The following is a 23,208-nucleotide window of genomic DNA, read 5'->3' as shown; positions in this document are numbered from 1 at the left end:
AGAATGGAAAGTGGAACACGTCACACCAATATTCAAGAAAGGAAATAGGAGTAATCCATTGAATTACAGACCCATATCACTGACCTCAATTTTAAGTAGGATTTTGGATCATATACTGTATTCGAACATTATGAATCACCTTGAAGAAAATGACTTATTGATACATAACCAACATGGATTGAGAAAATATTTTTCTTGTGCAACACAGCTAGCTCTTTATTCCCATGAAGTAATGAGTGCTGTCGACAAGGGATCTCAGATCGATTCCATATTCCCAGATTTCCAGAAGGCCTTTGATACCATTCCTCACAAGCGACTATTAATCATATTGCGTGCATATGGAGTATCATTTCAGTTGTGTGACTGGATCCATCATTTCCTCTCAGAGGGGTCACAGTTCATAGTGATAAACGGCAAATCATGGAGTAGAACAGAAGTGATCTCTGGCGTTCCGCAAGGTAGTGTCATAGGCCCTCTGCTGTTGCTGATTTATATAAATGATCTAGGTGATAATCTGAGCAGCCCCCTTACATTGTTTGCAGATGACACTGTAATTTACTTTCTAGTAAAATCATCAGATGATCAATTCCAATTACAAAATTATCTAGAGAGAATTTCTGTACGGTGCGAAAAGTGGCAATTAGCACTAAACAAAGAAAAGTGCGAGGTCATCCACATGTGTACTAAAAGAAATCCGATAAATTTTGGGTCGATAAATCGCACAAATCTAAGAGCTGTCAATTTGACTAAATACCTAGGAATTACAATTACGAGTAACTCAAATTGGAAAGACCACATATATAATATTGTGGGGAAGGCGAAACAAAGACTGCACTTTGTTGGCAGAACACTTAGAAGATGCGACAAACCCACTAAAGAGAGAGCCTACATTACACTTTTCCGTCCTCTGCTGGACTATTGCTGCACAGTGTGGGATCCTTACCAGGTAGGTTTGATGGAGGACATCAAAAAAGTGCAAAGAGGGGCAGCTCATTTCGTGTTATCATGCAATAGGGGTGAGAGCGTCACTGATATGATACGCGAGTTGGGGTGGCCGTCACTGAAACAAATGCGGTTTCCTTTCCGGCGAGATCTAGTTATGAAATTTCAATCACCAACTTTCTCCTCTGAATGCAAAAATATTTTGTTGATGCCCACCTACGTAGAGAGAAATGATCATCATAATAAATTAAGAGAAATCAGAGCTCGAACGGAAAGATTTAGGTGTTCCTTTTTCCCACGCGTCATTCGAGAGTGGAATGGTAGGAAAGTAGTAAGAAAATGGTTCAATGAACCCTCTGCCACACACTTGCAGAGTAACAATGTAGATGTAGAGCTTGCAGCTGCTCACCCGAAATTTAACAGAGCAGTCATCGCATTGCGAAAACATGAAGGTGCCCAAATTAAATGCTTGTTATCTCCCTATCCACTTCTAAGAAGTGGAGTCTACCACAATGGCAGCTGCCATTAGCCAGCATCAATTTATGTTTTTAGATGGTATTATGTCCATATCAAACCTTCCTAGCTTGTTTTGTCCCAATACAGCTAGATTCATAATTTTAGAAAAACAGTTCAGGAACTACCTTATGTAGTGATGGTACGCCTTTTCCTGGGGTAGATTACAGAAGTAGCAACACAAGGGTCTGATCAAGAGTCCTCTCTGCTTCACTTGTGATGCGCAAAAAGACTTGTCATTTTATATGATACAAGCTGCAAAAACTGGTTGTTGCTACCAAATTAAGCAAAGTTACTGAGCCACATAAAAGTTAATAATAGAGGTCTCAGAAGCAACTGGAGCAGTTTTACATTAATTCTACACATAGGTATGGAATCTGCACAAGGAGGAACTACTGATTAACAAATTCTATCTATTTATATTGACAATTGCCTACAGCATAATATTTTGAGGTTAGTCTCCATTTATGCCAAAAGTAATCACTACTGAATAAGTTAATAATATGGTAAATACTTAGCATTTGGTTCTAATTTTACTACCTTGATGTGTTATGGTCTACCAGTGCTGCTCAAGAACTTCAGTGAATTTGAGGTACTTGTCAAAAGGCCTTTAGCATAGCACCACTTTGTTCTGTGTTGTTTATTTTAATATCATTTACCTATTTCTGCCACTACAACTTTATTATAATGATTTTATTTTTAGACTAACTATCTCAACACACATACTAACAGCAATGATCACTGTTGACTGTACACCAACAACTGTGCTGAAATTTTTGTATTTGTGTAGGCATGGATTTTACCCCCTCTACCCTCTCATGACCTTCCAACATAGACATGATACTACACTATAAACACACCCATTACGGTCGGTCATTTACACACACACACACACACACACACACACACACACACACACACACACACACACACACACACAACAGAGGAAATTCATTACATATTCGAACATTTGAGGCTCACAGATTGCAGTAATAATTTCGATTCACAGGGGTGGCATACAGGAGGTTAAGCCTAGTGCTACGAAGAACACCAACAACTGTAATTTGATGTTACATACCTCAATGAATAATACACTATCCAGTGTGCGGTATTGCAGCCAACTGGTTTAGGTTATTGACTAATGGTTGAACCCACTCTGGAAGTAAGTATTCTGTTTTAATATGGTGTGTGTGTGTGTGTGTGTGTGAGAGAGAGAGAGAGAGAGAGAGAGAGAGAGAGAGAGAGAGTGTGGAGGGGGGGGGGGGCTTGCATGCTGGCATGCTGATAACAACAAGATTAACAGCCTGAAGACATTACATATTTTATTAAGACTTTTGGGCCTGAAAAAGGCACAGCCTGTAATTTTTTCATTACTTAATATTCTGTGCAAAGGCCTATAACTTTAAGTATTATCTGCATTCTGGGAGGCAGAGCGCTTATGAGGTGTGCAATAATCTCAGTTTCCCATGCCAGGCTTTTAGGAAGGTATTCCTAAGGTCAGCTGAAGTTCTTGACATGGAATCCATCCGTTTTCCAGCATCATCCATTTCATACTCACCCATAAAATTTCAGTGGGATTGAGGTCTTGGGCAGAAGGAGGCTACTTAAGGATAGGAATACTTTCATTCCTGCACTACTTCTGAAATGTGGTCTGAAGATTGGTCCTACTGTAAACACCCTCAGGATATGGTTTTTACACTGATGGAATGTTTCACAGGATAAATTGTCAGCTTGATGCTGCTGAATATACTCATGAATAACATCACAGTCTCAAGTTCAAAGAAAGAGATCAAATGCCACACTGCCTTTGACACATGGCCAGTGCAAGATGACTTGGATGTATTTCAGTTTGAAATTGTCCCCTTTCAGCCCGTATACCCTTTATCAGACCACATCAAATGCTGAAGAAAATATTGATTAATCAGACAACTGTAAGTTTTTGTCAGTTAAATTGACACTGTTCACAACAACTGCTAGTCAGAAGAGTCCATATGTGTATCCCTCATGGCCACAGATTGGCTTTGTAGCTGTGTATCCCAAATTCAGGTTTGAATTTTATTCACCTGGCAAAACACAAGAGTGTGTTTTAACTGCACTATTTTTAAAAACAGATTTTGCCATGATGTTAACAACATCACTGCCTTACCTGCAGTTGAAACGTGCAAAAATGCAGTTTCTATATACTTACTAGATTCTCTAGCTTTCCTGGTACTACTGTATCAACCACCAAGCAGTGAACTTAGGACTGCCATGCCAAGCCCTGACCCCCTAATTTGACAATTTCCCTTCATTGACTAGGCAATGCAACAATAACAAAAAACCTCTTGACAATTACCTGTTGTTCATAAATACAGTACCTAGAGACTCAGCAGGATTCAAGAGCAGATACATTTATCACTTAAGTTTGTTATTTGCTACAATAAAGCAAATAATATGCTTATACATACACATATATAGCTCACCATATCGAAAGGTCAGTGTAAGGCCAGCATATATGGGGATACAATCTAACGTGTCATATTATCCTACATTAAAACCATTCCAAGTTGTAGAGGTCATCTATCACAAAATTAAGCACTTTCCTCCCTCCGTATAGACTTCTTTTGCAAGAGTGCACATTTTAAATTTAATACATCGGCATTCACTGCATTTCATGCCCCTATAATGAGGGAGCCTTTTAGTCAAGCATGTTGAATAGCAACCAGTCTTCTGAATAATACTAAGGTGTAAAGTTTGAGACCCTCATAAAAATTTATTTTTGTGTTACACTTTCAATCTTTTACGAAGGCAACATTTGATATCTTTCTAAACCAACAATAAGGTTATGCTATCTGAGAAAAAATTATTGTTTTTAACAACATAATATTATGTCATAATCAATAACTAATATTAAAACTGTACTGAAATAAGCTACTTTTGATTCATGATCCTGCCACACAGATTATGTTCACTTTTTTGAAATGCGGTTATGTTACATGAAGCAACTAATTTGATTACAACTCTGAATCATCTTGATAAGTGAAAATGGAAAATAAGTGTTTAATTAACAATTTCTGTCTCTGGTAATGGAAAATTACTTCAGTCACAGTTCCTTACAGCATTTCATTCCAAACCCAGTAATAATAATAATAATAATAATAATAATAATACTACACAGATGATCACTAAGCTGAAAAACTTTCAGAATTATTAAGTCGAGTATGTTTATGTGCCAGTAATCAAATCGTAAATAGCTCATATTAAAAGCACAAAGCTTGCATTCTCTAATATTTTCTGAACTCATTTCCATTTGTTTGCTGAAAGGACAGGTATAATCAAAGTGTAATGTTAATTTGTTGCAGTAACAGCAGTTCTGCCCAAAAATATTTTCAAAGCAGAGATCTTGGCTGGTTATACATCTCTGAACAGCTTGTGTTTACGTTCTCAGGAACGTCCACCAACATTGGTGATTTCTACTATGAGCAGAATGAATATTATGCCGAGCAAACTTGACAGAAATTCAGACACAGTATTTATCATTTTCAAGATGCATGAACGAGGCAACACAAACTGGACTCTAGTTTATAATCCTTTCACATGAAGTTTTGATTATGCCCATCCAGTTGTACAGGCCATCAGCAAATATATTTTTTGTCAGTTACTAAGCAATGTATCTTTCGATAACGACACTGTATTCTCCTTATGGGAAATTTATTTGTTTTATTAGTATAGGTCTAGAATACTGACCAAACCATTTCTGTGTAATATTTCAAAAAAATATTCCCTCTTCACCATTTTCCAATAGACTGAAAAACTGGTGTGTTGCGGTGCTCATTCACAACAGTGCTGCACAGTATTAATTCTGGTCATGATTTCTGCTGACCATTTATATAGTGCTGTTAAGTGTTCACCAGACTGTACATCAAACAGGTACTGTTTTTTTAGTGGATGCGTCCCAATTCGATGTGGAAAGGCAAGAAGAAAAGTCCGGTGATTTTCTAGCAGATATGATGCTACACTGAATAAAATGTATCAATTGCAATAATAACAATGTTTTGTTCACAGCTGCTGTAATAGGCTAAGCGAAAAAATTCTTTCAGATTCTTCTTGTTCCTTGACTGTCCATAAATATTGTCAGACAGTAATTCCAGCTGTTTTAATATCCTTCAACATATTTTAGCAACACGCAGAATTCAAATTTGACATTTTTTAAATTAAATATTTACATACAATCCTCAGATAGCAATATTGTTAATAGATCGTACCACAGTAAGGTTTACAAAATGGATTATGTTTAGTTAAAACACTGTCCCACAACAATTTTTTTTTGCTGTAGAAAGCACAGTGTCAATATGCATTCATGGACGTATTATCTGGCAGTGGACATGATCCTGCAACAGCTAGACAGGAAGAACCACGATATGCTGATGTGTGCCAATGCAAGCACCCACACAGTGCAGTGACAACTTTATAAAACACATCAACACTATTTGTGCCAGTCAACAACTGTTGAATTGCGCTTTCTGTTAGTTTGAAGTGGGTCTCTTATTGAAACACACCTTTAAATAAACACGGTTCCCAAATGCCGTTTAACATCCCATCAACAAAAAGAGAAGCAAAAGTTGATGTACAGATGTGGAAGGAAATTTGCCCTGCCCTTTTCAAAAGGACTATCCCAGCTTTCACCTCATTTCAGTTCAGGCAAACACCAGGAAACCTAAATATAGATGGCTGGACAAAGATTTTAACCCCAGTCCTCCCTCAGGACATACCACCACCTGATTTTTGTCCCCCTTCAGGTTACTGAAGACAAGTTTATTCATTGTTCTCTGAGAGACAAGGCATTTAAATATGTTGTATTCCAGTAAAGAGGAAGAAAGATGGTGGTGGTTAGTGTTTAACGTCCCGTCGACAACGAGGTCATTAGAGACGGAGCGCAAGCTCGGGTTAGGGATGGATTGGGAAGGAAATCGGCCGTGCCCTTTCAAAGGAACCATCCTGGCATTTGAAAGAAGGTAAAAAGATACAATTAATTTTGGACTGATCCTAGTAACTTAGTCTCAATACACATGTCAAAATAACATTTTTCAACTTCAGTAATGATTTACTAATGGCAATTTGAGTTCAATGCAGGTACAGCTCAGCTCAAGTCTAGACAATGGAAATACCCATTTCTCTTTTACTGGCCTTTTACATTAAATCAGCACAAGCATATACTTGACCCTCTGTCACTCTTCAGCAAGATGATGCAATGAATTGTGTCCATGCTTTTTCCTGATAATGTCAACAACAGTTGGTACAGTATTACAGGATGTTTCACATGTGATAACTGAGAGAAGCCCGCAGCTCACTGCATGCTTCCCCTATGCCGAGTGTAAACAATGATGCAATCTGAATAAATTAAGCTATGTTTATTTTTAGCAGGTTCCCAAAATGATGTCCCTCCATGGCAAGAGTAGCCTGACACATTCTGACTACATTACCAAACACTTGATGAATTTCAGCTGCCGAAATTTGAGGGATGACTAGCTGAACCCTGTCTTCTAACTCTTCAAGTATATGGGGATTGTTTGCATATACCTTATATTTAATATTTCCCAAAGATAAAAATCATGTGGATTTAGATCTGGAGAATGAGGAGGCCAGTCAACTATCCTATCATCAAAAACACTTTGTATTATCATCACAAAAGCATTGACAGTGTGTGGTCTCGCATTGCCCTGCATGAAATAACGGTAGGTCTCTTGGTTATGAGTTGTCATCTCACAGAGAAAGATTAGTAGAATAATTTGTCTTGCACTAATTTTGCATTAATTGCACACCATACACCCATTTTCACATCATGCACAGGCTGTCTAAGTAACAAATGAGGATTTTCTGAATTCCAGCATCAACTATTCTGCTAATTTAGGTACCCTGAAAAAATGCAGCCATGCTTTGTCAGAAAAAAAGAGCATTTCAGAATCAACCTCTCCATCATGCACAGACTAACAGCCAGGTGTGACAATGACACCAAGCAAGAGAATCCAAGTTAGTCATTGCACTAATATTATTTTGTGTGGTTTCAGTTTGAGTTTGTGCACAGCTCTATCAGCAGATGCTACTGACACACCAATGCGAAGAGTTAAATGGCACAAAATTTTCTCACACTTCTTTCCAAGACCTCATGTACCTCATCTAATTTATTTTCAAGTAAAACACTGGGTCCTCTAGATCTTTGTTTGTCTAAAATCGATCCAGTCTCTCAAAATTTCTTCACTAATCTGTGTATTGTCAAATCACTGTTTTTACATGTTTCGACCCAATAAACATTCATCGATCCTACGTCAATACAATAATGAAAACTTGACGAAAACTCAAATGAAAACACCCCTACACTCAGTCACACAGTATGGGAGGTATGCGCACTGTGTTACTGTCTGAGGACCTGGCCAGGTGATATACATGCAGGTGAAGCCCCAGACTCGGCACAGGTGTCCTAACACCCTGTACCATATGTATCACCCTTCCTTGTAACGACTTGGATGTATCTTTAACAAGGAAGTCTAATACAAGTTTCACAATTTTGTCACTTTCAGAACACCACCCACTCCTTTGGTTATCTTCCAGCAACTGTTTTGCTTCAAGAAAGTTTCTACCATTCTTGTACCATTACCTATGCTATCAACATAATGATATTTTTCCAGTATGTCAGATGGTTTCAAATGCTGTTACATGTCTACTATATGAAATTTAATGTTATCATAGCCCATGTTTCCATTTCCATAAGCTGACACAATATTAATTGTGATACTTATTCATTTCCATGAAGTTCAACTTCAGAGGAAACATGGGGATCTCTTTTGCTGTTTCACTTAGAAGTATGAACTTTACTTGCCAAGAGCTAGCACACAATGAAAATAATTCCAGCAACTTTCTGGATACATCGTGTAATGATAGAAGTTCAGCTTCTTGCTGTCTGCTGGAGTAAGTTGTTTCATGTAACATAATTTCTTTGGAGTCTTTTCCTTCCCTCACTAAAAGCTGAAAATGTCAAACCTGCTTTACTGTTCTGGGCAGTGTTTGTTCTACACTATTTAACCATATAGCTTATGATCAGCAAAAATCATGACTTTTTCAACATAAGTAAGATATTAACAACAGAACAAAAATACTATACCACAAACATACCTATTGCTATCAAGCCCTTCTTTATGCTTCCTGAAAATTCACTCTTAATGGCTTCCTCCAGGGTGTGACCCGTCAGTTTCTCATATTCCAAAAACACTTGCCTCAAATGATTTTCACTACGAGAAACCAAAATTGCATTGAAAACTGACTCTTCTGTTCCCCATTGCTTCTCACCTGTAAAAGTTTGAAAATATCAATAATAAACACACACAAAAGGGCAAAGTCCTATTATGAAGTTGATATGAAGGGTGTTTCACATTTCCACTTACAGGCTTCTACATGTTCTAGAGGGGATCTAGTAGATAAAGGTTCAATAAGGAGCCTACATCTGACAATTTACCATTCAAATGTAAAATAAATTTGGAGATATAATCACTTTCAAGTATCCCACTTCCTAGAATGCACACAAAGGAGAATACGAACTCCAATTTGTACGCTCTATAGGATCCCACAGCACATGCAATGTTTTAAGTACTTGTCATTATGTTCTCTTCTATGTAACAAAAGATGTCCTCTTCAATATCTAGTGTGTGGTGCATTTGTAGAGCACCATAGTCAACCCTCGTAGTTGCAAACATCTCAGTTTCTCTTTGCCACTGTTGTAGTTGGATGGCAGTGGTATGTGATGTCATAAATGAAACTGGGACTGAAGATGGCACCATCTTCTCAGTTTATTCATGTACTGTGTCTTCAGACATCTGAAAGTGATCTGATCCTCAAACTTACTTCATATCCAAACAGTGGTACATTTCCAGAAATGGGTTCCTTATCGAAACTTTATCTACTTAGTCCCCTCTACAACCCCCACAAGCATGTAATAGGAATTGTGGAATGTCCTGTATATACTATTGCAGGCTACAGTACTCCATACTTCACTAAAAATCATATGCAAGCTGTAACTCCTGTTTAATGAGAAAGCTCCAAGATATTTAAATGAAAGAACTGTTGCATTTTCATCAGAAACTGAGGAAATAAGAATGAAGCGCAAATATTGAGGAGCTGCAAGAGAGAAAAGCCCATGATGGAGATCACTTTTGTGCCAGATGTGTTTTCCATGAACTATATTTGGAAAAATAATTATGGAAATAACAAAAGTGTTCTAAATAAGGTGAGCATGAAAATGTATCCACGTATACAAATAGAGTACGAAATTTAAGCTTTTATGGTCAAATTTCAGTGCTTGCTTGAAAATCTCACTAAAGAAAAACAAACGGAAAAACGCGTTTATAAATTTTGCTTGGATTTAGGAATCTCTGACCACTCCACATTATTCACCAAATCACCAAAAATTAACACGGAAATTTCTTGTAACAAGTAGTAAGTTACGAGAAGTTGAATGGCCTTCTGACAGCTACATTTCAGGTAGCAATAACTGTCAAATTTTTAAGTAGCTTTCTTGAAACGTTTAATAAAATTTTCCCCACTTACAAGGGAACCTCCCCATCGCACCCCCCTCAGATTTAGTTATAAGTTGGCACAGTGGATAGGCCTTGAAAAACTGAACACAGATCAATCGAGAAAACAGGAAGAAGTTGTGTGGAACTATAAAAAAATAAGCAAAATATACAAACTGAGTAGTCTACGCGAAGATATGCAACATCAAGCACAATTTGAACTCAGGAGCGCCATGGTCCCGTGGTTAGCGTAAGCGGCTGCGGAACGAGAGGTCCTTGGTTCAAGTCTCCCCTCCAGCGAAAAATTTTTCTTTATTTTCGCAAAGTTATGATCTGTCCATTCGTTTATTGAAGTCTCTGTTCACTGTAATAAGTTTAGTGTGTGTTTTGCGACCGCACCGCAAAACCGTGCGATTAGTAGACGAAAGGACATGCCTCTCCAATAGGAACCAAAAACATTGGATCGTAAGGTCAACCGATTCCTCCACAGGAAAACACGTCTGATATATTCTATACGACACTGGTGACGGCATGTGCGTCACATGACAGGAATATGTTGTCGACCCACCTAACTTGTACACTTTGCGACTGGGTAAAAAGATTCTTCTATGTTGCGCGATTTAGGTTTTCTTGTGGACGTGATAATCACTCCCAAAAAAGTGATGAAAACATAAGAGTTTGTCACATAAACTGCAACAAATGAATACAAAAGTCACACAGTCGTACACTTTTCCCTGTGCTCCGTCGAAACATATGTTTTTAACGTTTTCAAATTTTTCTGTGTGTAGACCGTCAAATCCTGCAGATGTCCAAGCAAATGTGAACATGTCCTGGAATTTTGGAGAGCAAAGTTGATTATGTGTGAGTGCCTGAACTTTGATAATTGTCTGAAAATAAAAAGTTAAACTTTTCACTCGAAGGAAGACTTGAACTAAGGACCTCTCGATCCGCAGCTGCTCACGCTAACCATGGGACCACGGCGCTCTTGAGCTCAAATTGTCCTTTATGTTGCTTATCTTGTGCATGGACTAATCAGTTTGTATATTTTGCTTATTTTTTCATAGTTCCACACAACTTCTTCCTGTTTTCTCGATTTATCTGTGTTCAGTTTTTCAAGGTCTATCCACTGTGGCAACTAATAACTAAATCTGAGGGGGGTGCGATGGGGAGGTTCCCTTGTTAGAACCGCAAGTAACAAAACAACTAGTAAACTTAACTGGATAACTCAGGGTATAAAAATTTCTAGCACCAGGAAGAGGCAATTCCACAATGAACTGAAATAAAATAAAAATTGGCATTTTACTGAAGATGTTAGACATTATAAAGCTACAATGAGACAAGTTGTGAAGGCAGCCAAACAATACCTCCATTTTGCAACATACAAATAAGTCAAACATGGCATGGTCAATTGTCAAATCAGAGTTAGGCATTGGAGTTAGTAGTAATGAAATATCTAGGATTACAGTAGATGGCAGCCTTATTGTAAACTCATCTCAAATATCAGAGTGTTTAAATGAATTCTTCACAACTGTGGCAAAGTCAGATGCTATCTTAGCAGAGTCTTAGAGTAAAGTAAGAGTATTTAGACAGTACCAAGAAGCTGAGTATCTCTCAGATTTTAAGTCTCAGTAGAGGATATGGAAAAGGTTACATTACCATGAAAAAAATAAAAACTCTGCTGGGTGGGATGGGGTACCCACTGAAGTCATTAAAGCCACGTATCACATAATAGTACTTCTATTAACTAAAATAATCAACCTTTTGAATAGGGATGCTTTTCTGATATGTTGAAGTATGCTGAAGTCAGATGTATGTTCACGAAAGGGATGAGGGAAGACATGGGAAACTATCATCCTATTTCTATATTTCCAAGTCTGTTGAAAATTTTGGAAGAAGTAGCCACAAACCAGACCCAAAAGTTTATTGTAAAAATGATAATATTATAATTAACCAATTTGGATATCAACAAGGAAAAAACACTTTGGATGCAGCAAGTAACTTTCCTGGAAAGATATGGGAAGGATGAGATCAGAGGAGTAAATTTGTAGGTATCTTCTGTGATCTTACAGAAGCCTCTGGCTCCAAAACCATACCTTGCTTACATGCAAATTAGATAAACATGTGAGCAATGATGACTGATTCACTGACTGACTGATTGATTGATTGATTGATTGAAGGGGGGGGAGGGGTTATGGAACTAAATGGTGTGGTCATCAGTTCCGCAATTCAAAAGTTAAGTGCATAGGATAGAGGTGTCCACTAAAATTGGGTGGATTCTGTCAGAGGGGTCAAACTATAAAGTGAGGAAGCTAAAAAACATTCACAGTAGAAGGCATTAAAGAGTATGACAAATCTTAAAACAAGAAAAGCAGAGGGATAAAAAAGCAGTCTTTGCATGGGGGAGAGGTCATGAGTCCCAGACCAAGAGAGGTCCCAACCACAACAACTCTGTCTCTGCTCCAGAAGGAAAGCTAAACCTTATAACTGAAGAAGAAAAAAAAACTTTCACAGAGGAAACTGAGGACCAGTTCACACAACCGTGAATCACCTGCTAGCATTAAAGACAAAGAATCTGGAAGGCTATACTTAGTACAAAGGGCCAAAAGAAGGGACATTCCATCAATGTATGGGATACCTTCAGTCTGGCTCCATGACCACATTTCGGGGGTGGCTCAATACACAAGAGGAAACAATGGGAGAGCCTAGTATGACCAATGCACAGATGGCATAAGACAGTGAACTCCTTCCGAGAGGAGTAGAAGGAAGAGCATCAAACTGCAGTAGTCTCCTTGATTGTGCGGAGTTTATTACTGAGAGCAGTAGTACAACAAATGTGATTCCACTTTTGGGCAAAACAGATTTTGTGTGTATCTGCACCTGGAATCATGAAAGTGAATGGGGCAAGTATCTGCCCCATTAGCCAAACGGTCAGCCAGTTCATTCCCTGGGATGAACACACGACATGGGACGCAGAGAAAGACAACTGAGCAGGCTGCACAGCCAAGGTCAAACAGAAGGTCATCGATAGTAGAGACCAAAGGGTGACAAGAGTAGCATTGGTCTATAGACTGTAAGCTGCTCATTGAGTCTGTACATGTTAAAACACTGATGCATTCTAATCGGCAATCCCACCCGAGGGCAGGTATCAGGAATGAGACATTCCTCGTCTGCAAAGAGGATGGTGTAAAAGGGACAGTCAGAGAATTGTCAAATGGCGATTGCATAAGAAACTGGCAGATGGCTCCATCATATTCGTCGATGAGGAATCCACACTTTTGTGACAAGGCTGTCAAAGGGACTAGTGCAAAAGGCACCAATTACTCAGTTGATCATCATGGGGTGCATCTTGCCAAGTATTTTCAAAGTGGAAGGAGCTGCTGAGCCATAAACCTGACAACCATAATCTAGTCTGGACAAAACCAGAGCACGGTGCAGATGGAGAGGAGTATCACCCCAAGATGTGTGGGCCAGGAGGCAGAGAGTATTAAGCTTCCGCATGCATGTAGTATTCAGGCCGTGGATATGGGGTAGCCACATCAGCTTTTTATCAAAAATAAGCCTCAAGAAATGGGATCGTGCTACAACATCTAGGCACCAGTTGCCTAAATAATGTTCTGGATCGGGCTGTACTGTGAATTAACAGCAAAAATTCATAACCTGCATTTTGCAGGGACAAAACTGGAAGACATGGGAAAGGGTCCATGCAGAGGCCCCTCCGATGGCGACTTGGAGCTGGCATTCGGCAGATGCTACTGAGCGAGAGCTCCACCAGACGCAAAAATCATCGACATACAACACCTGGCTAACCATAGGCCCAACAGAGGTGATAAGCCCATTGATGGTGATGAGGAAGAGTGTGACAAGTAACACACAACTCCCGAATCCGAGGAGTGCTGAGTGAAGTGTCAACTCAAACCCAGAAGAGCCAGTGGGACTTGAAAATCTGTAGGGGGCAAAGGTACAAGGAATAGACACTGGGTGGAGTGGGTCATATTTTTGGTGAGTCTCAGCATAAGATAAGATGATCCAGAGACTTTTACTTTTGGATATTCTTTTCTCTCTTGTAAACAGGACAATCTGGCTAGCAAGGAGAGTGGCAGTCATGACAATTTACACACAAAGATGGTGGAACAAAAGAGCTTCACTCATGGAGTGGGTATCCACAGTTACCTTACAGAGTGTCTGCCGTACAGCAGGAAGATGTATGCCCAAAACGCAAGCACTGAAAGCACCTCTTGAGTGGTGGGATGTATGGCACCACATCACACCAGTACCACATTACCTTGATCTTCTCTGAGACAGTATCTCCCTCAAAAGTCAGAATAAAGGTGCCAGTATCAGTGTGGTTGTCTTTATGACCCATCTGCACACGTCTAACAAAATGAACATTGCATCACTCCAGATTAGCCCAGAGTTCCTCATTAGTTTGCAACATGAGGTCCCTATGAAAACTTACTCCCTGGGCCATATTCAGAAACTGGTGAGGGGTAACAGACACTGGGACATCACCACGACATCAAGCATGAAGAACTCCAGAGTGGCCGGCAGAAGCAGCTTTGGTCAACAGGGAGCCAAACTGCATCTTACTGAGAGACTACACTTCGCCAAACTTGTCTTCGATATTCTCAAAAAACATCCATCCTAGTACAGACCAGGTAGTGTGGAAAATATTTCATCCCAAGACGGCGAGCCTGGCCCTCCTCCTAGGATGTAGCCAGGGAAGGGAATTTTGAGAATGCCCAGATTTTTGCAGCTTGATACGCTTCATGCACCAAGCATCCACCCTGATGTCACCCACTCTGATTAGGAGCTATCCCCATGGGCACCACCCAGCCACAGAAAGGGCCGTCTGGCAAGGCAGCCGTTGCCAGGAGTTCTGATGATGAGAAGCAACCACTCCTTGGCATACATGGGGAGACAACAGCTCAGGTATCAATAGTTTGATCTCTTTGTTGTCATGGGGCTCAAGCCAGGTGGGTACATAAAAGCCCCACCACACGGACTGGCTACACGTGCTGGTGAAATAGTGGGGTGTAGGTGGGCTACGACAGGGAAGGAAGAGGGGAGAGGAATCCATGCCATAGACACTCGGGAGAGAGGTCTTCCCCAAATGGCTCACATTGAAGGCAGAAAACTTAGAAGTGGAGCTCAAACCCCAAGGGGGACCAAAAATGCCAAAAAGGATGAAAGAACAGACAAGAGAAACAAAATCGCAAGCAATACAAGGAATGAGGTAGATAGCCAGGTTGACATGAATCTGAACACCAAGAGAGGGGAAGAAGGGGGCAGCATGGAAGGAGTGAGGATGCGGAGGAAGGGGCGCAGTGAGGGAAATGCAGTGCAGGAAGGAAGAATGGGCTGCAATAGTTAGGGACCTCTTGTGTGCCACGCACGAACTGAAGACAGAACCGTGAGCCCCAGGGCAGGGGTTGGGGGGAATGATGGTGCAGGAAAGATTGGGCTCTATTGTCAGCCCACTGGATATCCTAAAAAACTACTTGCAGTTAAGTGAGTTGAAACTAAACATTATAAAAAGTTATATGGAACATTTCAAAACCAAACATTCAAAACATGTGGAACTTAAAATACAACACACCAACCAACTAATGGAAGAAGTTGACACACTCAAATTCTTTGGACTAAATGTGGGCAAGAATCTAAGCTGGAATACACATATTGACTTCCTATCAAATAATCTAAGCGGTTTTGTGCTGTCAATGCAAATATGAACAAGTTCTAATGACAGGAGCACAAAAAATAGCTATCTTAGTTATTTTCAATTTGTTGTTAGGTCATTAGGTATGGTATATTGCCTTGGGAAAGTACAAATAATTTATCTCAACTACAGAAATTGCAGAAGAACGCTGTCGGATACATGTATATGGCACAACAAAAAGAATCTTGTCATCCACTATTTTGGAAACTGCGAAGCATAGCTGTTCCCTCCATATACATTTACAAAATTATAATCTTCCTACACAGCAGACAAAAATTTTTTGAGAAGAATCATTAACTCACACATACAACACAAGGAATAAAGAGTGTCACCAAACATGGTCTCTGTTTGGCTTCCTAAAAGCGAACACGAGTGATAAAAAAAATTGGTAAGGATTTAACCTAAGCCAAACACTGAGCAGTCTCTTACGCTATTAGTTATGCAAGGAGAACAATGAACACTAATTTTATCTGGCAGGTTGCTTTAATTTGCATGTGCAACAACCTGATTGGCTAATTTCAATGCTTAATAACTCAGAAAGGACACAATATATCAATTTTTTTCCTTTAAAGTTATTTCTTAGCACAACCTCCCGTACAACACATTTACGAGCTTTTCAGACTGTTTCTGACCACCATGTATAACAAATTCATGAGCAAAAACACATTCAATATGAAGTAAGAATTTTATAATAAGGCTACAGCAAATTCTGTGGAGAAATGCTTCTATTCAGTAGAAGAATTCAGAGGTGGTTTGTGACGAAGCAAGCTGGGATAATTTTAATTCTCCTCTTGTTTTGCCATCTCCCTCTTTAAATTTGTTTTGTTACTTTTAACTATTTACCATTGGCATACATTAATATAATCTGCATTTTCATAAAAGAGTAAGGTTGGCCCTCAGTTTTAAAGAATGCAACACCAGATCTAATTATCTGCTTAGTTTTATGCATGTAGTTTATTTTCTAATTTATTTCAATTATTCCTAGTTAGTATCTTTTGTTATAGAGTGAAATCAGTAATTGTTTTGTAACTTAAATTCTATTGTTGACAAATGAACAAATATAAATTCTGCACTAATTATAAACATTTGGAAGACGAAACGCTAGTATCTATTTGGCTGTATTCAAAAACATGTTAGCAAAGCCAGCTCTTAATTAATTCCAAAGTAATTGACAGTTTCATCAAAAGTATTGTTTGCATGACTATATTTGTTAATTTCATCATTTAAACAAATAATTCGGCTTAACCCTTGTAGTAGAAGAAACTGTTAAAAAGACACAATTTTTCTATATATTTAGTTAATTTAATGAGTTAGGTTTTAATTGTAATTTCTGTAAATTAAACTTTGAAATATTGTAGCAGTATGTTTAGGTTCGCCTGCAAACTATTAACGAGGCTTATGGAAAGTTTAAACAATAGTGCACTGGTCATACTTATATAACCGAGTAATTATTGGGGGATTGTGCAAAGTGAAAGTAAAAGTCAAGCGAAACACAGTTGTGCACCTGTCGGCTACATCATTTACTGTAGTCAGCATCCAAATTACAAACCCCATTTTTCAGCCAGTGTAGCAACGCAGTACATTGACACCGAGAGCAACAAACGAAGAAACAAAGCAGGCGGAACTGCTACAGATGAAATGATAATTTGAGTAAGGGGAAATTTCAACATAGATATTTTTAATTGTACGTACATTTAACAAAACTATCATTAGGATGCTGTTATGAACATCAGCTGTTCTGGTTATAATGAAATTTTACCACAATTTTGACGTGTCTTCTGTACCTGAATCATCTGATTTAGGATATGTATGATATGAGACTAACAAAGCACAATTCACAATGCTGTTTACCGGGGGTAGGATGTCAAACGGGTCAACTTGGAGCAGGAGAGGCACTGCAGGATGTTCCAATTTCCACTGTCTATAATTTTACAAATGAATTCATAAAACTTTGTCAGCATGACCAGGAAGGATTCAGGAATCACATTTGTAGCAGTGGAAGCTCAAAACATAACAAAATAATTTTTTTACATGTGCAATTTCATCATTTTTCCACTTACTATTTGCTGCATTTGTTGCTATTGGTACACTTTTCTTCATCAGTAAGAGAAATTCTTTGATGAATTTTGCACAGCATACAAACCATACTTACAGGAGTAAGTAACTCTAGAATTTATTCAGTTTATGAAAAAATGAATGAGGTGTTACATTTTAAACTTCATGTTTAGAAAAATCTCAAATTTTATAGTTAATTATCTCAATTTTTACCACAGTTTTTAATAGATTTGGAAAATTCTACAGTTTCATACACCTGTAAGTATGGTTTGTATGCTATGCAGAATTCATTGAAGAATCTCTCTTACTCATGAAGAAAAGTATACCTATAGCAGCAGCCAACAGTAAGTGAAAAAAATGACGAAATTTCACATGTAAGAAAAAATACTTTATTGTGTTTTTTAACTTCCACTGCTATGAGTGTGAATCCTGAATCCTTCCTGGTCATGCTGACAAAGTTTTGTGAATTTATTTGTAAAAGTATAGACAGTGGAAATTAAAATGTCCTGGGATGCTTCTCCTGCTCCAAGTCGGCCTTTTTGAGGTCCTACCCCCCCCCCCCCCCCCCCCCCATGTTCTTTGAGATGGGGTTTGTCTAATGCAACTAAGTGAAAGGCTGCTTGTCTTGCACAATACACATTGTGTTTCTTTTTATTTGTGAAGCATTTGTGTTTGCAGACCAACTAAGTACATCTCTATGGTGGCACTAGTAAAATCACAAAAAGTAAGCAGAAATAAATAGTACTTTAACCTCACAAAACTTGTGTTATAAGTTGTTTCTCATCTAACAACAAGATAATAGCAAACAACAGCAATGTAATAACATATATGTAATTATCATATAATGCAATTATTAGATACAAAACCAAACATGTATAATATGTATTACAAAGTAGTGTAACATGTCTGGCACAATACAAACAGTATTTCATTTAGTAGTGTAAGACAAACTACATCTCAAAGAATATTGGCTCTTTGGGAGAGGGAGCAGGGTTACATTTACACATCTAATGTAAGAATTTCTAAATGAACATTACTCATTTCATTCGACTCTGCTGCCATCACATTTTAATGTGACAGTATAATTTCTTATACACTTTTCTGATGAGCAGGAAATTTATATTTCAATTAAATCCGTAACTTGGGTTGTACATTCATCTATATTCTCTCATTTATTGTTAGTGACCGAGTTCAAATGAAGCGCAAATACGAGGGCCGTTCAGAAAGTAACCTCCGGTTGATTTAAAAAAATACACCAAGTTAAATAAAAATATTTTAATATATACATCTTACAACTACATCTTTGCACTATTTTTCTACATAGTCTCCATAGCGATTGAGGCACTTATCGTATCTCTTCACAAGCTTTGAAATTCCTTCTGCATAAAAATCACCCGCTTGTGCCTGGAGCCAGCCTGTGACCGCATCTTTGAGCTCTTCGTCGTCATCAAACCGCTGTGACCCGAGCCATTTCTTCAAATGCATGAAGAGGTGATAATCACTTGGCGCCAGGTCTGGGCTGTAAGGTGGATGGTTGATAACGTCCCACTTGAAGGACTCAAGAAGGGCCGTTGTTCTGCGAGCAGAGTGAGGAAGGGCGTTATCGTGCAAAAAAACGATACCGGAAGTCAGCATACCACGGCTTTTGTTCTGTATAGCCCATCTTAACTTTTTTATTGTTTCACAGTACACGTCTTGATTAATGGTCGTACCACGTTCCATGAATTCAACCAACAACACCCCTTTGGCATCCCAAAACACCGTTGCCATCAGTTTTCTGGCAGAAAAATCTTGCGAGGCTTTTCTTGGTTTGGTAGGCGAATTTGAATGTGCCCACATCTTTGATTGTTCTTTTGTCTCAGGGTTCACGTACTTAATCCAGGTTTCGTCACCGGTCACTATTCTGTTTAACAATGGTTCTCCTTCGTCCTCATAACGTGACAAAGTCTAATGCAGAGGCCATTCTTTGAGTTTTGTGGTGGTCGGTAAGAATTTTGGGCACCCATCGTGCACAGAACTTATGGTAACCCAATCTTGCTGTCACTATCTCGTACAAGAGTGTCTTAGAAATCTGTGGAAAACCAGTAGACAACTCCAACATTGAGAAACGTCGATTTTCACGAACTTTTGCATCAACTGTCTGAACGAGTTCGTCAGTCACCAATGATGGTCTACCACTCCTCTCTTCATCATGAATGTTTTCTCGTCCACTTTTAAATAAACGTACTCATTCACGGACAACTCCTTCACTCATAACTCTTGGTCCGTACACGGCACAAAGCTCACGATGAATAGCTGCTGCAGAATATCCTTTGGCTGTAAAAAACTTTATGACAGCGCGCACTTCACATTTGGCGGGGTTTTCTATTGCAGTACACATTTCAAACTGCCACAAAAACTAAACTAGCGCAGGTACGACGTTCACTCGACCACGGCTTGATGCCGACTGACCTGTTGAGTGCGTGAACGCACAGATGGCGTCGCTACTCCCTCCACAACCCGCACTGTGACCAATCGGAGGTTACTTTCTGAACCGCCCCTCGTATATACACCATTCTTTTAGATACATTCAGAAAATTTCACTGATTACAGCAATAGTGCCAAAATCTGATCTAATTCGAACTCGTGGCATGATAAGGCTTTCTGCTGTTGGGCATGACAAATACTGAAATGCAAACAGCTGTACAGATTGATATGATGTAAAATACAAAGTAGAGAAGTACAGCTTATTTTCCATTTTCTAACTAAAAAAAAATCTTCAATTACTCATGATTTCAAGCAAAAATACCTGCTTCAAAAAGTGCGTTTGCATCTTGTTGGGCTGCTGTCTCATCCACATCTGTATTTTCATCCCTGTTTGCCTGTTTAATGAAATGAGAAAGGATATTATAAACAAAGGATTGATTTCTAAGAGCAACGGTCAAGATTTCAAAATAAATACAAATAAAAAAAAATCAATATTTGGCAATTTCTCATTAAGCATTATAGTAGCACAGACTTCAAACTGAATCAGTTCTTTCATTCTTGTGTGTGCACCCTAAAATCTCCTAGTTTCATTCTTGCAGTGTTATGGAATATTTTAATTTCTGAGTGTCAATTATTGAATCAATTAGTATTTATATACCACAGCACTTCAGTCTACTGCATTCAGATGCCACTGTGTCAGAATACAAATTGGATTCAAGACCAGCAATGGGGTTATCCATTTCATGTCTTATCTTCAAATAACAGATTTCATTTATACAGAGTGTTTCACAGTCTTTCAAAAAAATCATCTAGGGGTGATAGATCATGTCATGGGGAGCAACCTTTGTTAGAGACAAAATGTTTGCCGACACTGTCTGGCGGTGTTAAGTACCTTTTTGTTAATCTCATCGGCCCTGCGACAGTGAAATATCACCGAACTATCAGGGTCTACTGAACAGGTGTGCTGCATCTGCATACTACCTATGCCAGTAAACCACCAGAGTGATTTTCAAGAAGAAAACCTTAGGAATTAGTGTCTCTAGAAGAGAAAAATATTTTAGAAGTGAACCAGGAACTCTGCCTATCCCCCTTCATATGGAGCAGATGAATGGTTTATAGGCAACATACAATGCATATGAACACCTCTCAGGGGCACAACCAGTATTAAAAGATGCTAGTGTCACTGGGAAGTACTGGTGAACATTTTGTCTCTAACAAAAGTCATTCCCCCATGGCATTCTATCACCCCTAGATGACTGATGCAAAGACTAAAACATGTATATCTTGACAATAACTGCACTGCATAATCTCTAAATTTCTTTAGTTTGTTTTTTCTTCCAAACAATCTTTCAGTGTGCATTGTATTGTTTTTACTGGTGTACAGTCTTTTCCAGGAATACTTCAGCTTTGTATAACAAGATGTACTGGGAGTGGACAAAAATATGGGAATGCCAAAACCAAACCATGTTACCAAGCCTAATACGGTGTAGGAAAACCTTTGGCATTCAAAATAGCTTCCAGTCATCGAAACTGATAAATAAAGGTCCTGCAGATGCTCATGATGGAGGAGATGACCATTGAGTTCGCCAAGTATGGCAAATACGAAGCCAGCAAAGGACAAAGAAGTTCTTGCGAGATGCCCGCATGGAGGATCTCCACAAATCTGTTGTCTCCTTTACCCCCACAGTTCGGCAAAGTCAGAGTATGCCATTCCATATTCCAAACACTTAGAACTTAATGGCATAATACCAAACCAAGACCCAATTTCAGAATACCAGTCTTGATAAGTGGCTTGCCAGTAGCCAATTTGACCAACCGGTCAGCAAGTTCATTTCCCAGAATCCCAATGTGACCCGGGGTTCAGATGAAGACCACCGAGTGTCCAAATTGTTTGAGTGAGAAAAGGGAATCCTGGATAGTCAGGGCCATGGGATGGCAATGGTAACATTGGTTAAGGTCTTGTAAACAGCTAAAAGAGTCACAACAGATGAGGAAGGACTCACTGGTGCAGGAACGGATATGCTCAGGAGCATGAGAGATAGCTACCAACTCCACAGTAGAAACACTGCAGCTATCTGACAAGGAGCAGAGTTCATTACATCCCGCATGAACCTAAGCAAAGCCAGCAAGACTGTCAACCATTGAGCCATCAGTATAGACTACTTCCAAACCCCAAAACACACTGATAATGGAGAAAATTTGGTGACAGGGGCCTTCAGCACGAGCCGAGTCTTTTGAACCTCGTGACAGGTCAAGGACAGACCTGTGGACAGGGGAAAGCTGGAGTTCAGGAGAGAGAGGGGGAAAAAAAGCAATTAACTGTTGTTTGTGCAGAACCTGCAATGGTGGAACCCCTGCCTCCACTAGGAGGCTGATCACACAGCGATTCCGAAAGGGACCAGTCTCCAGTTGTAACCCACAATGGTGTATCAAGTCCAGCACCTGTAATGTTGAAGGTTATCCCAAGCAGTATGTGAGACTCGAATAATCTAGGTGGGACTGGACCAATGCTGTGTAGAGCCATATCAGAGCAGAGTGGAGTAATGCTCACCGGTATGTCTCCTAAGCACTCCCAAGCACAAAGGAAAGCCGACTGACATGCAGAAGAGGTTTTAATCAGTAGGGAACCAGAGTGTGTCTTACTAAGTACATCAACTTCACGAAACTTATGTGATGGCCAGGGAGGGGAAGAACGAGGAAGCAAAAGTAAGAGCAGAGAGAGAACTGTTCTCCAAACTCGAACATTTTTTGTTAGGCTTTCCTATGACTGTTATTGACATTAAATGAAACTACAAGTTTACTGTTACCAGTCATTGTTTTATCTCCACAACGTGTTTCAAAGGTTTAAACCTCCATCATCAGGTGGATTTACATTTGTTAGTATGACGTGTGTGTGTGTGTGTGTGTGTGTGTGTGTGTGTGTGTGTGTGTGTGTGTGTGTGGTGTTGTGTTGTGTTGTGTTGTGTTGTGTTG

General features: G+C 39.2%; 1 protein-coding gene across 4 annotated transcripts in view; it reads right to left on the bottom strand.

The window, feature by feature from the left end:
* The window catches only part of LOC126248862 (annexin B9-like), a 145,167-nt gene that overhangs the window by 39,014 nt on the left and 82,945 nt on the right, over window positions 1-23,208 (bottom strand). For all 4 annotated transcript variants that reach the window (XM_049950300.1, XM_049950298.1, XM_049950299.1 and 1 more), the window contains exons 6-7: window positions 20,558-20,630; window positions 8,605-8,778 (exon numbers count right to left, since the gene is read on the bottom strand). In XM_049950300.1, coding sequence (XP_049806257.1) covers window positions 8,605-8,778; window positions 20,558-20,630 — 247 coding nt within the window. The remainder of the gene's footprint in view (window positions 1-8,604; window positions 8,779-20,557; window positions 20,631-23,208) is intronic.

This window comes from Schistocerca nitens, chromosome 3, assembly GCF_023898315.1.
Source record: "Schistocerca nitens isolate TAMUIC-IGC-003100 chromosome 3, iqSchNite1.1, whole genome shotgun sequence".
Lineage (NCBI taxonomy): Eukaryota > Metazoa > Arthropoda > Insecta > Orthoptera > Acrididae > Schistocerca > Schistocerca nitens.
This window is presented reverse-complemented; position numbering and strand designations above follow the sequence as displayed.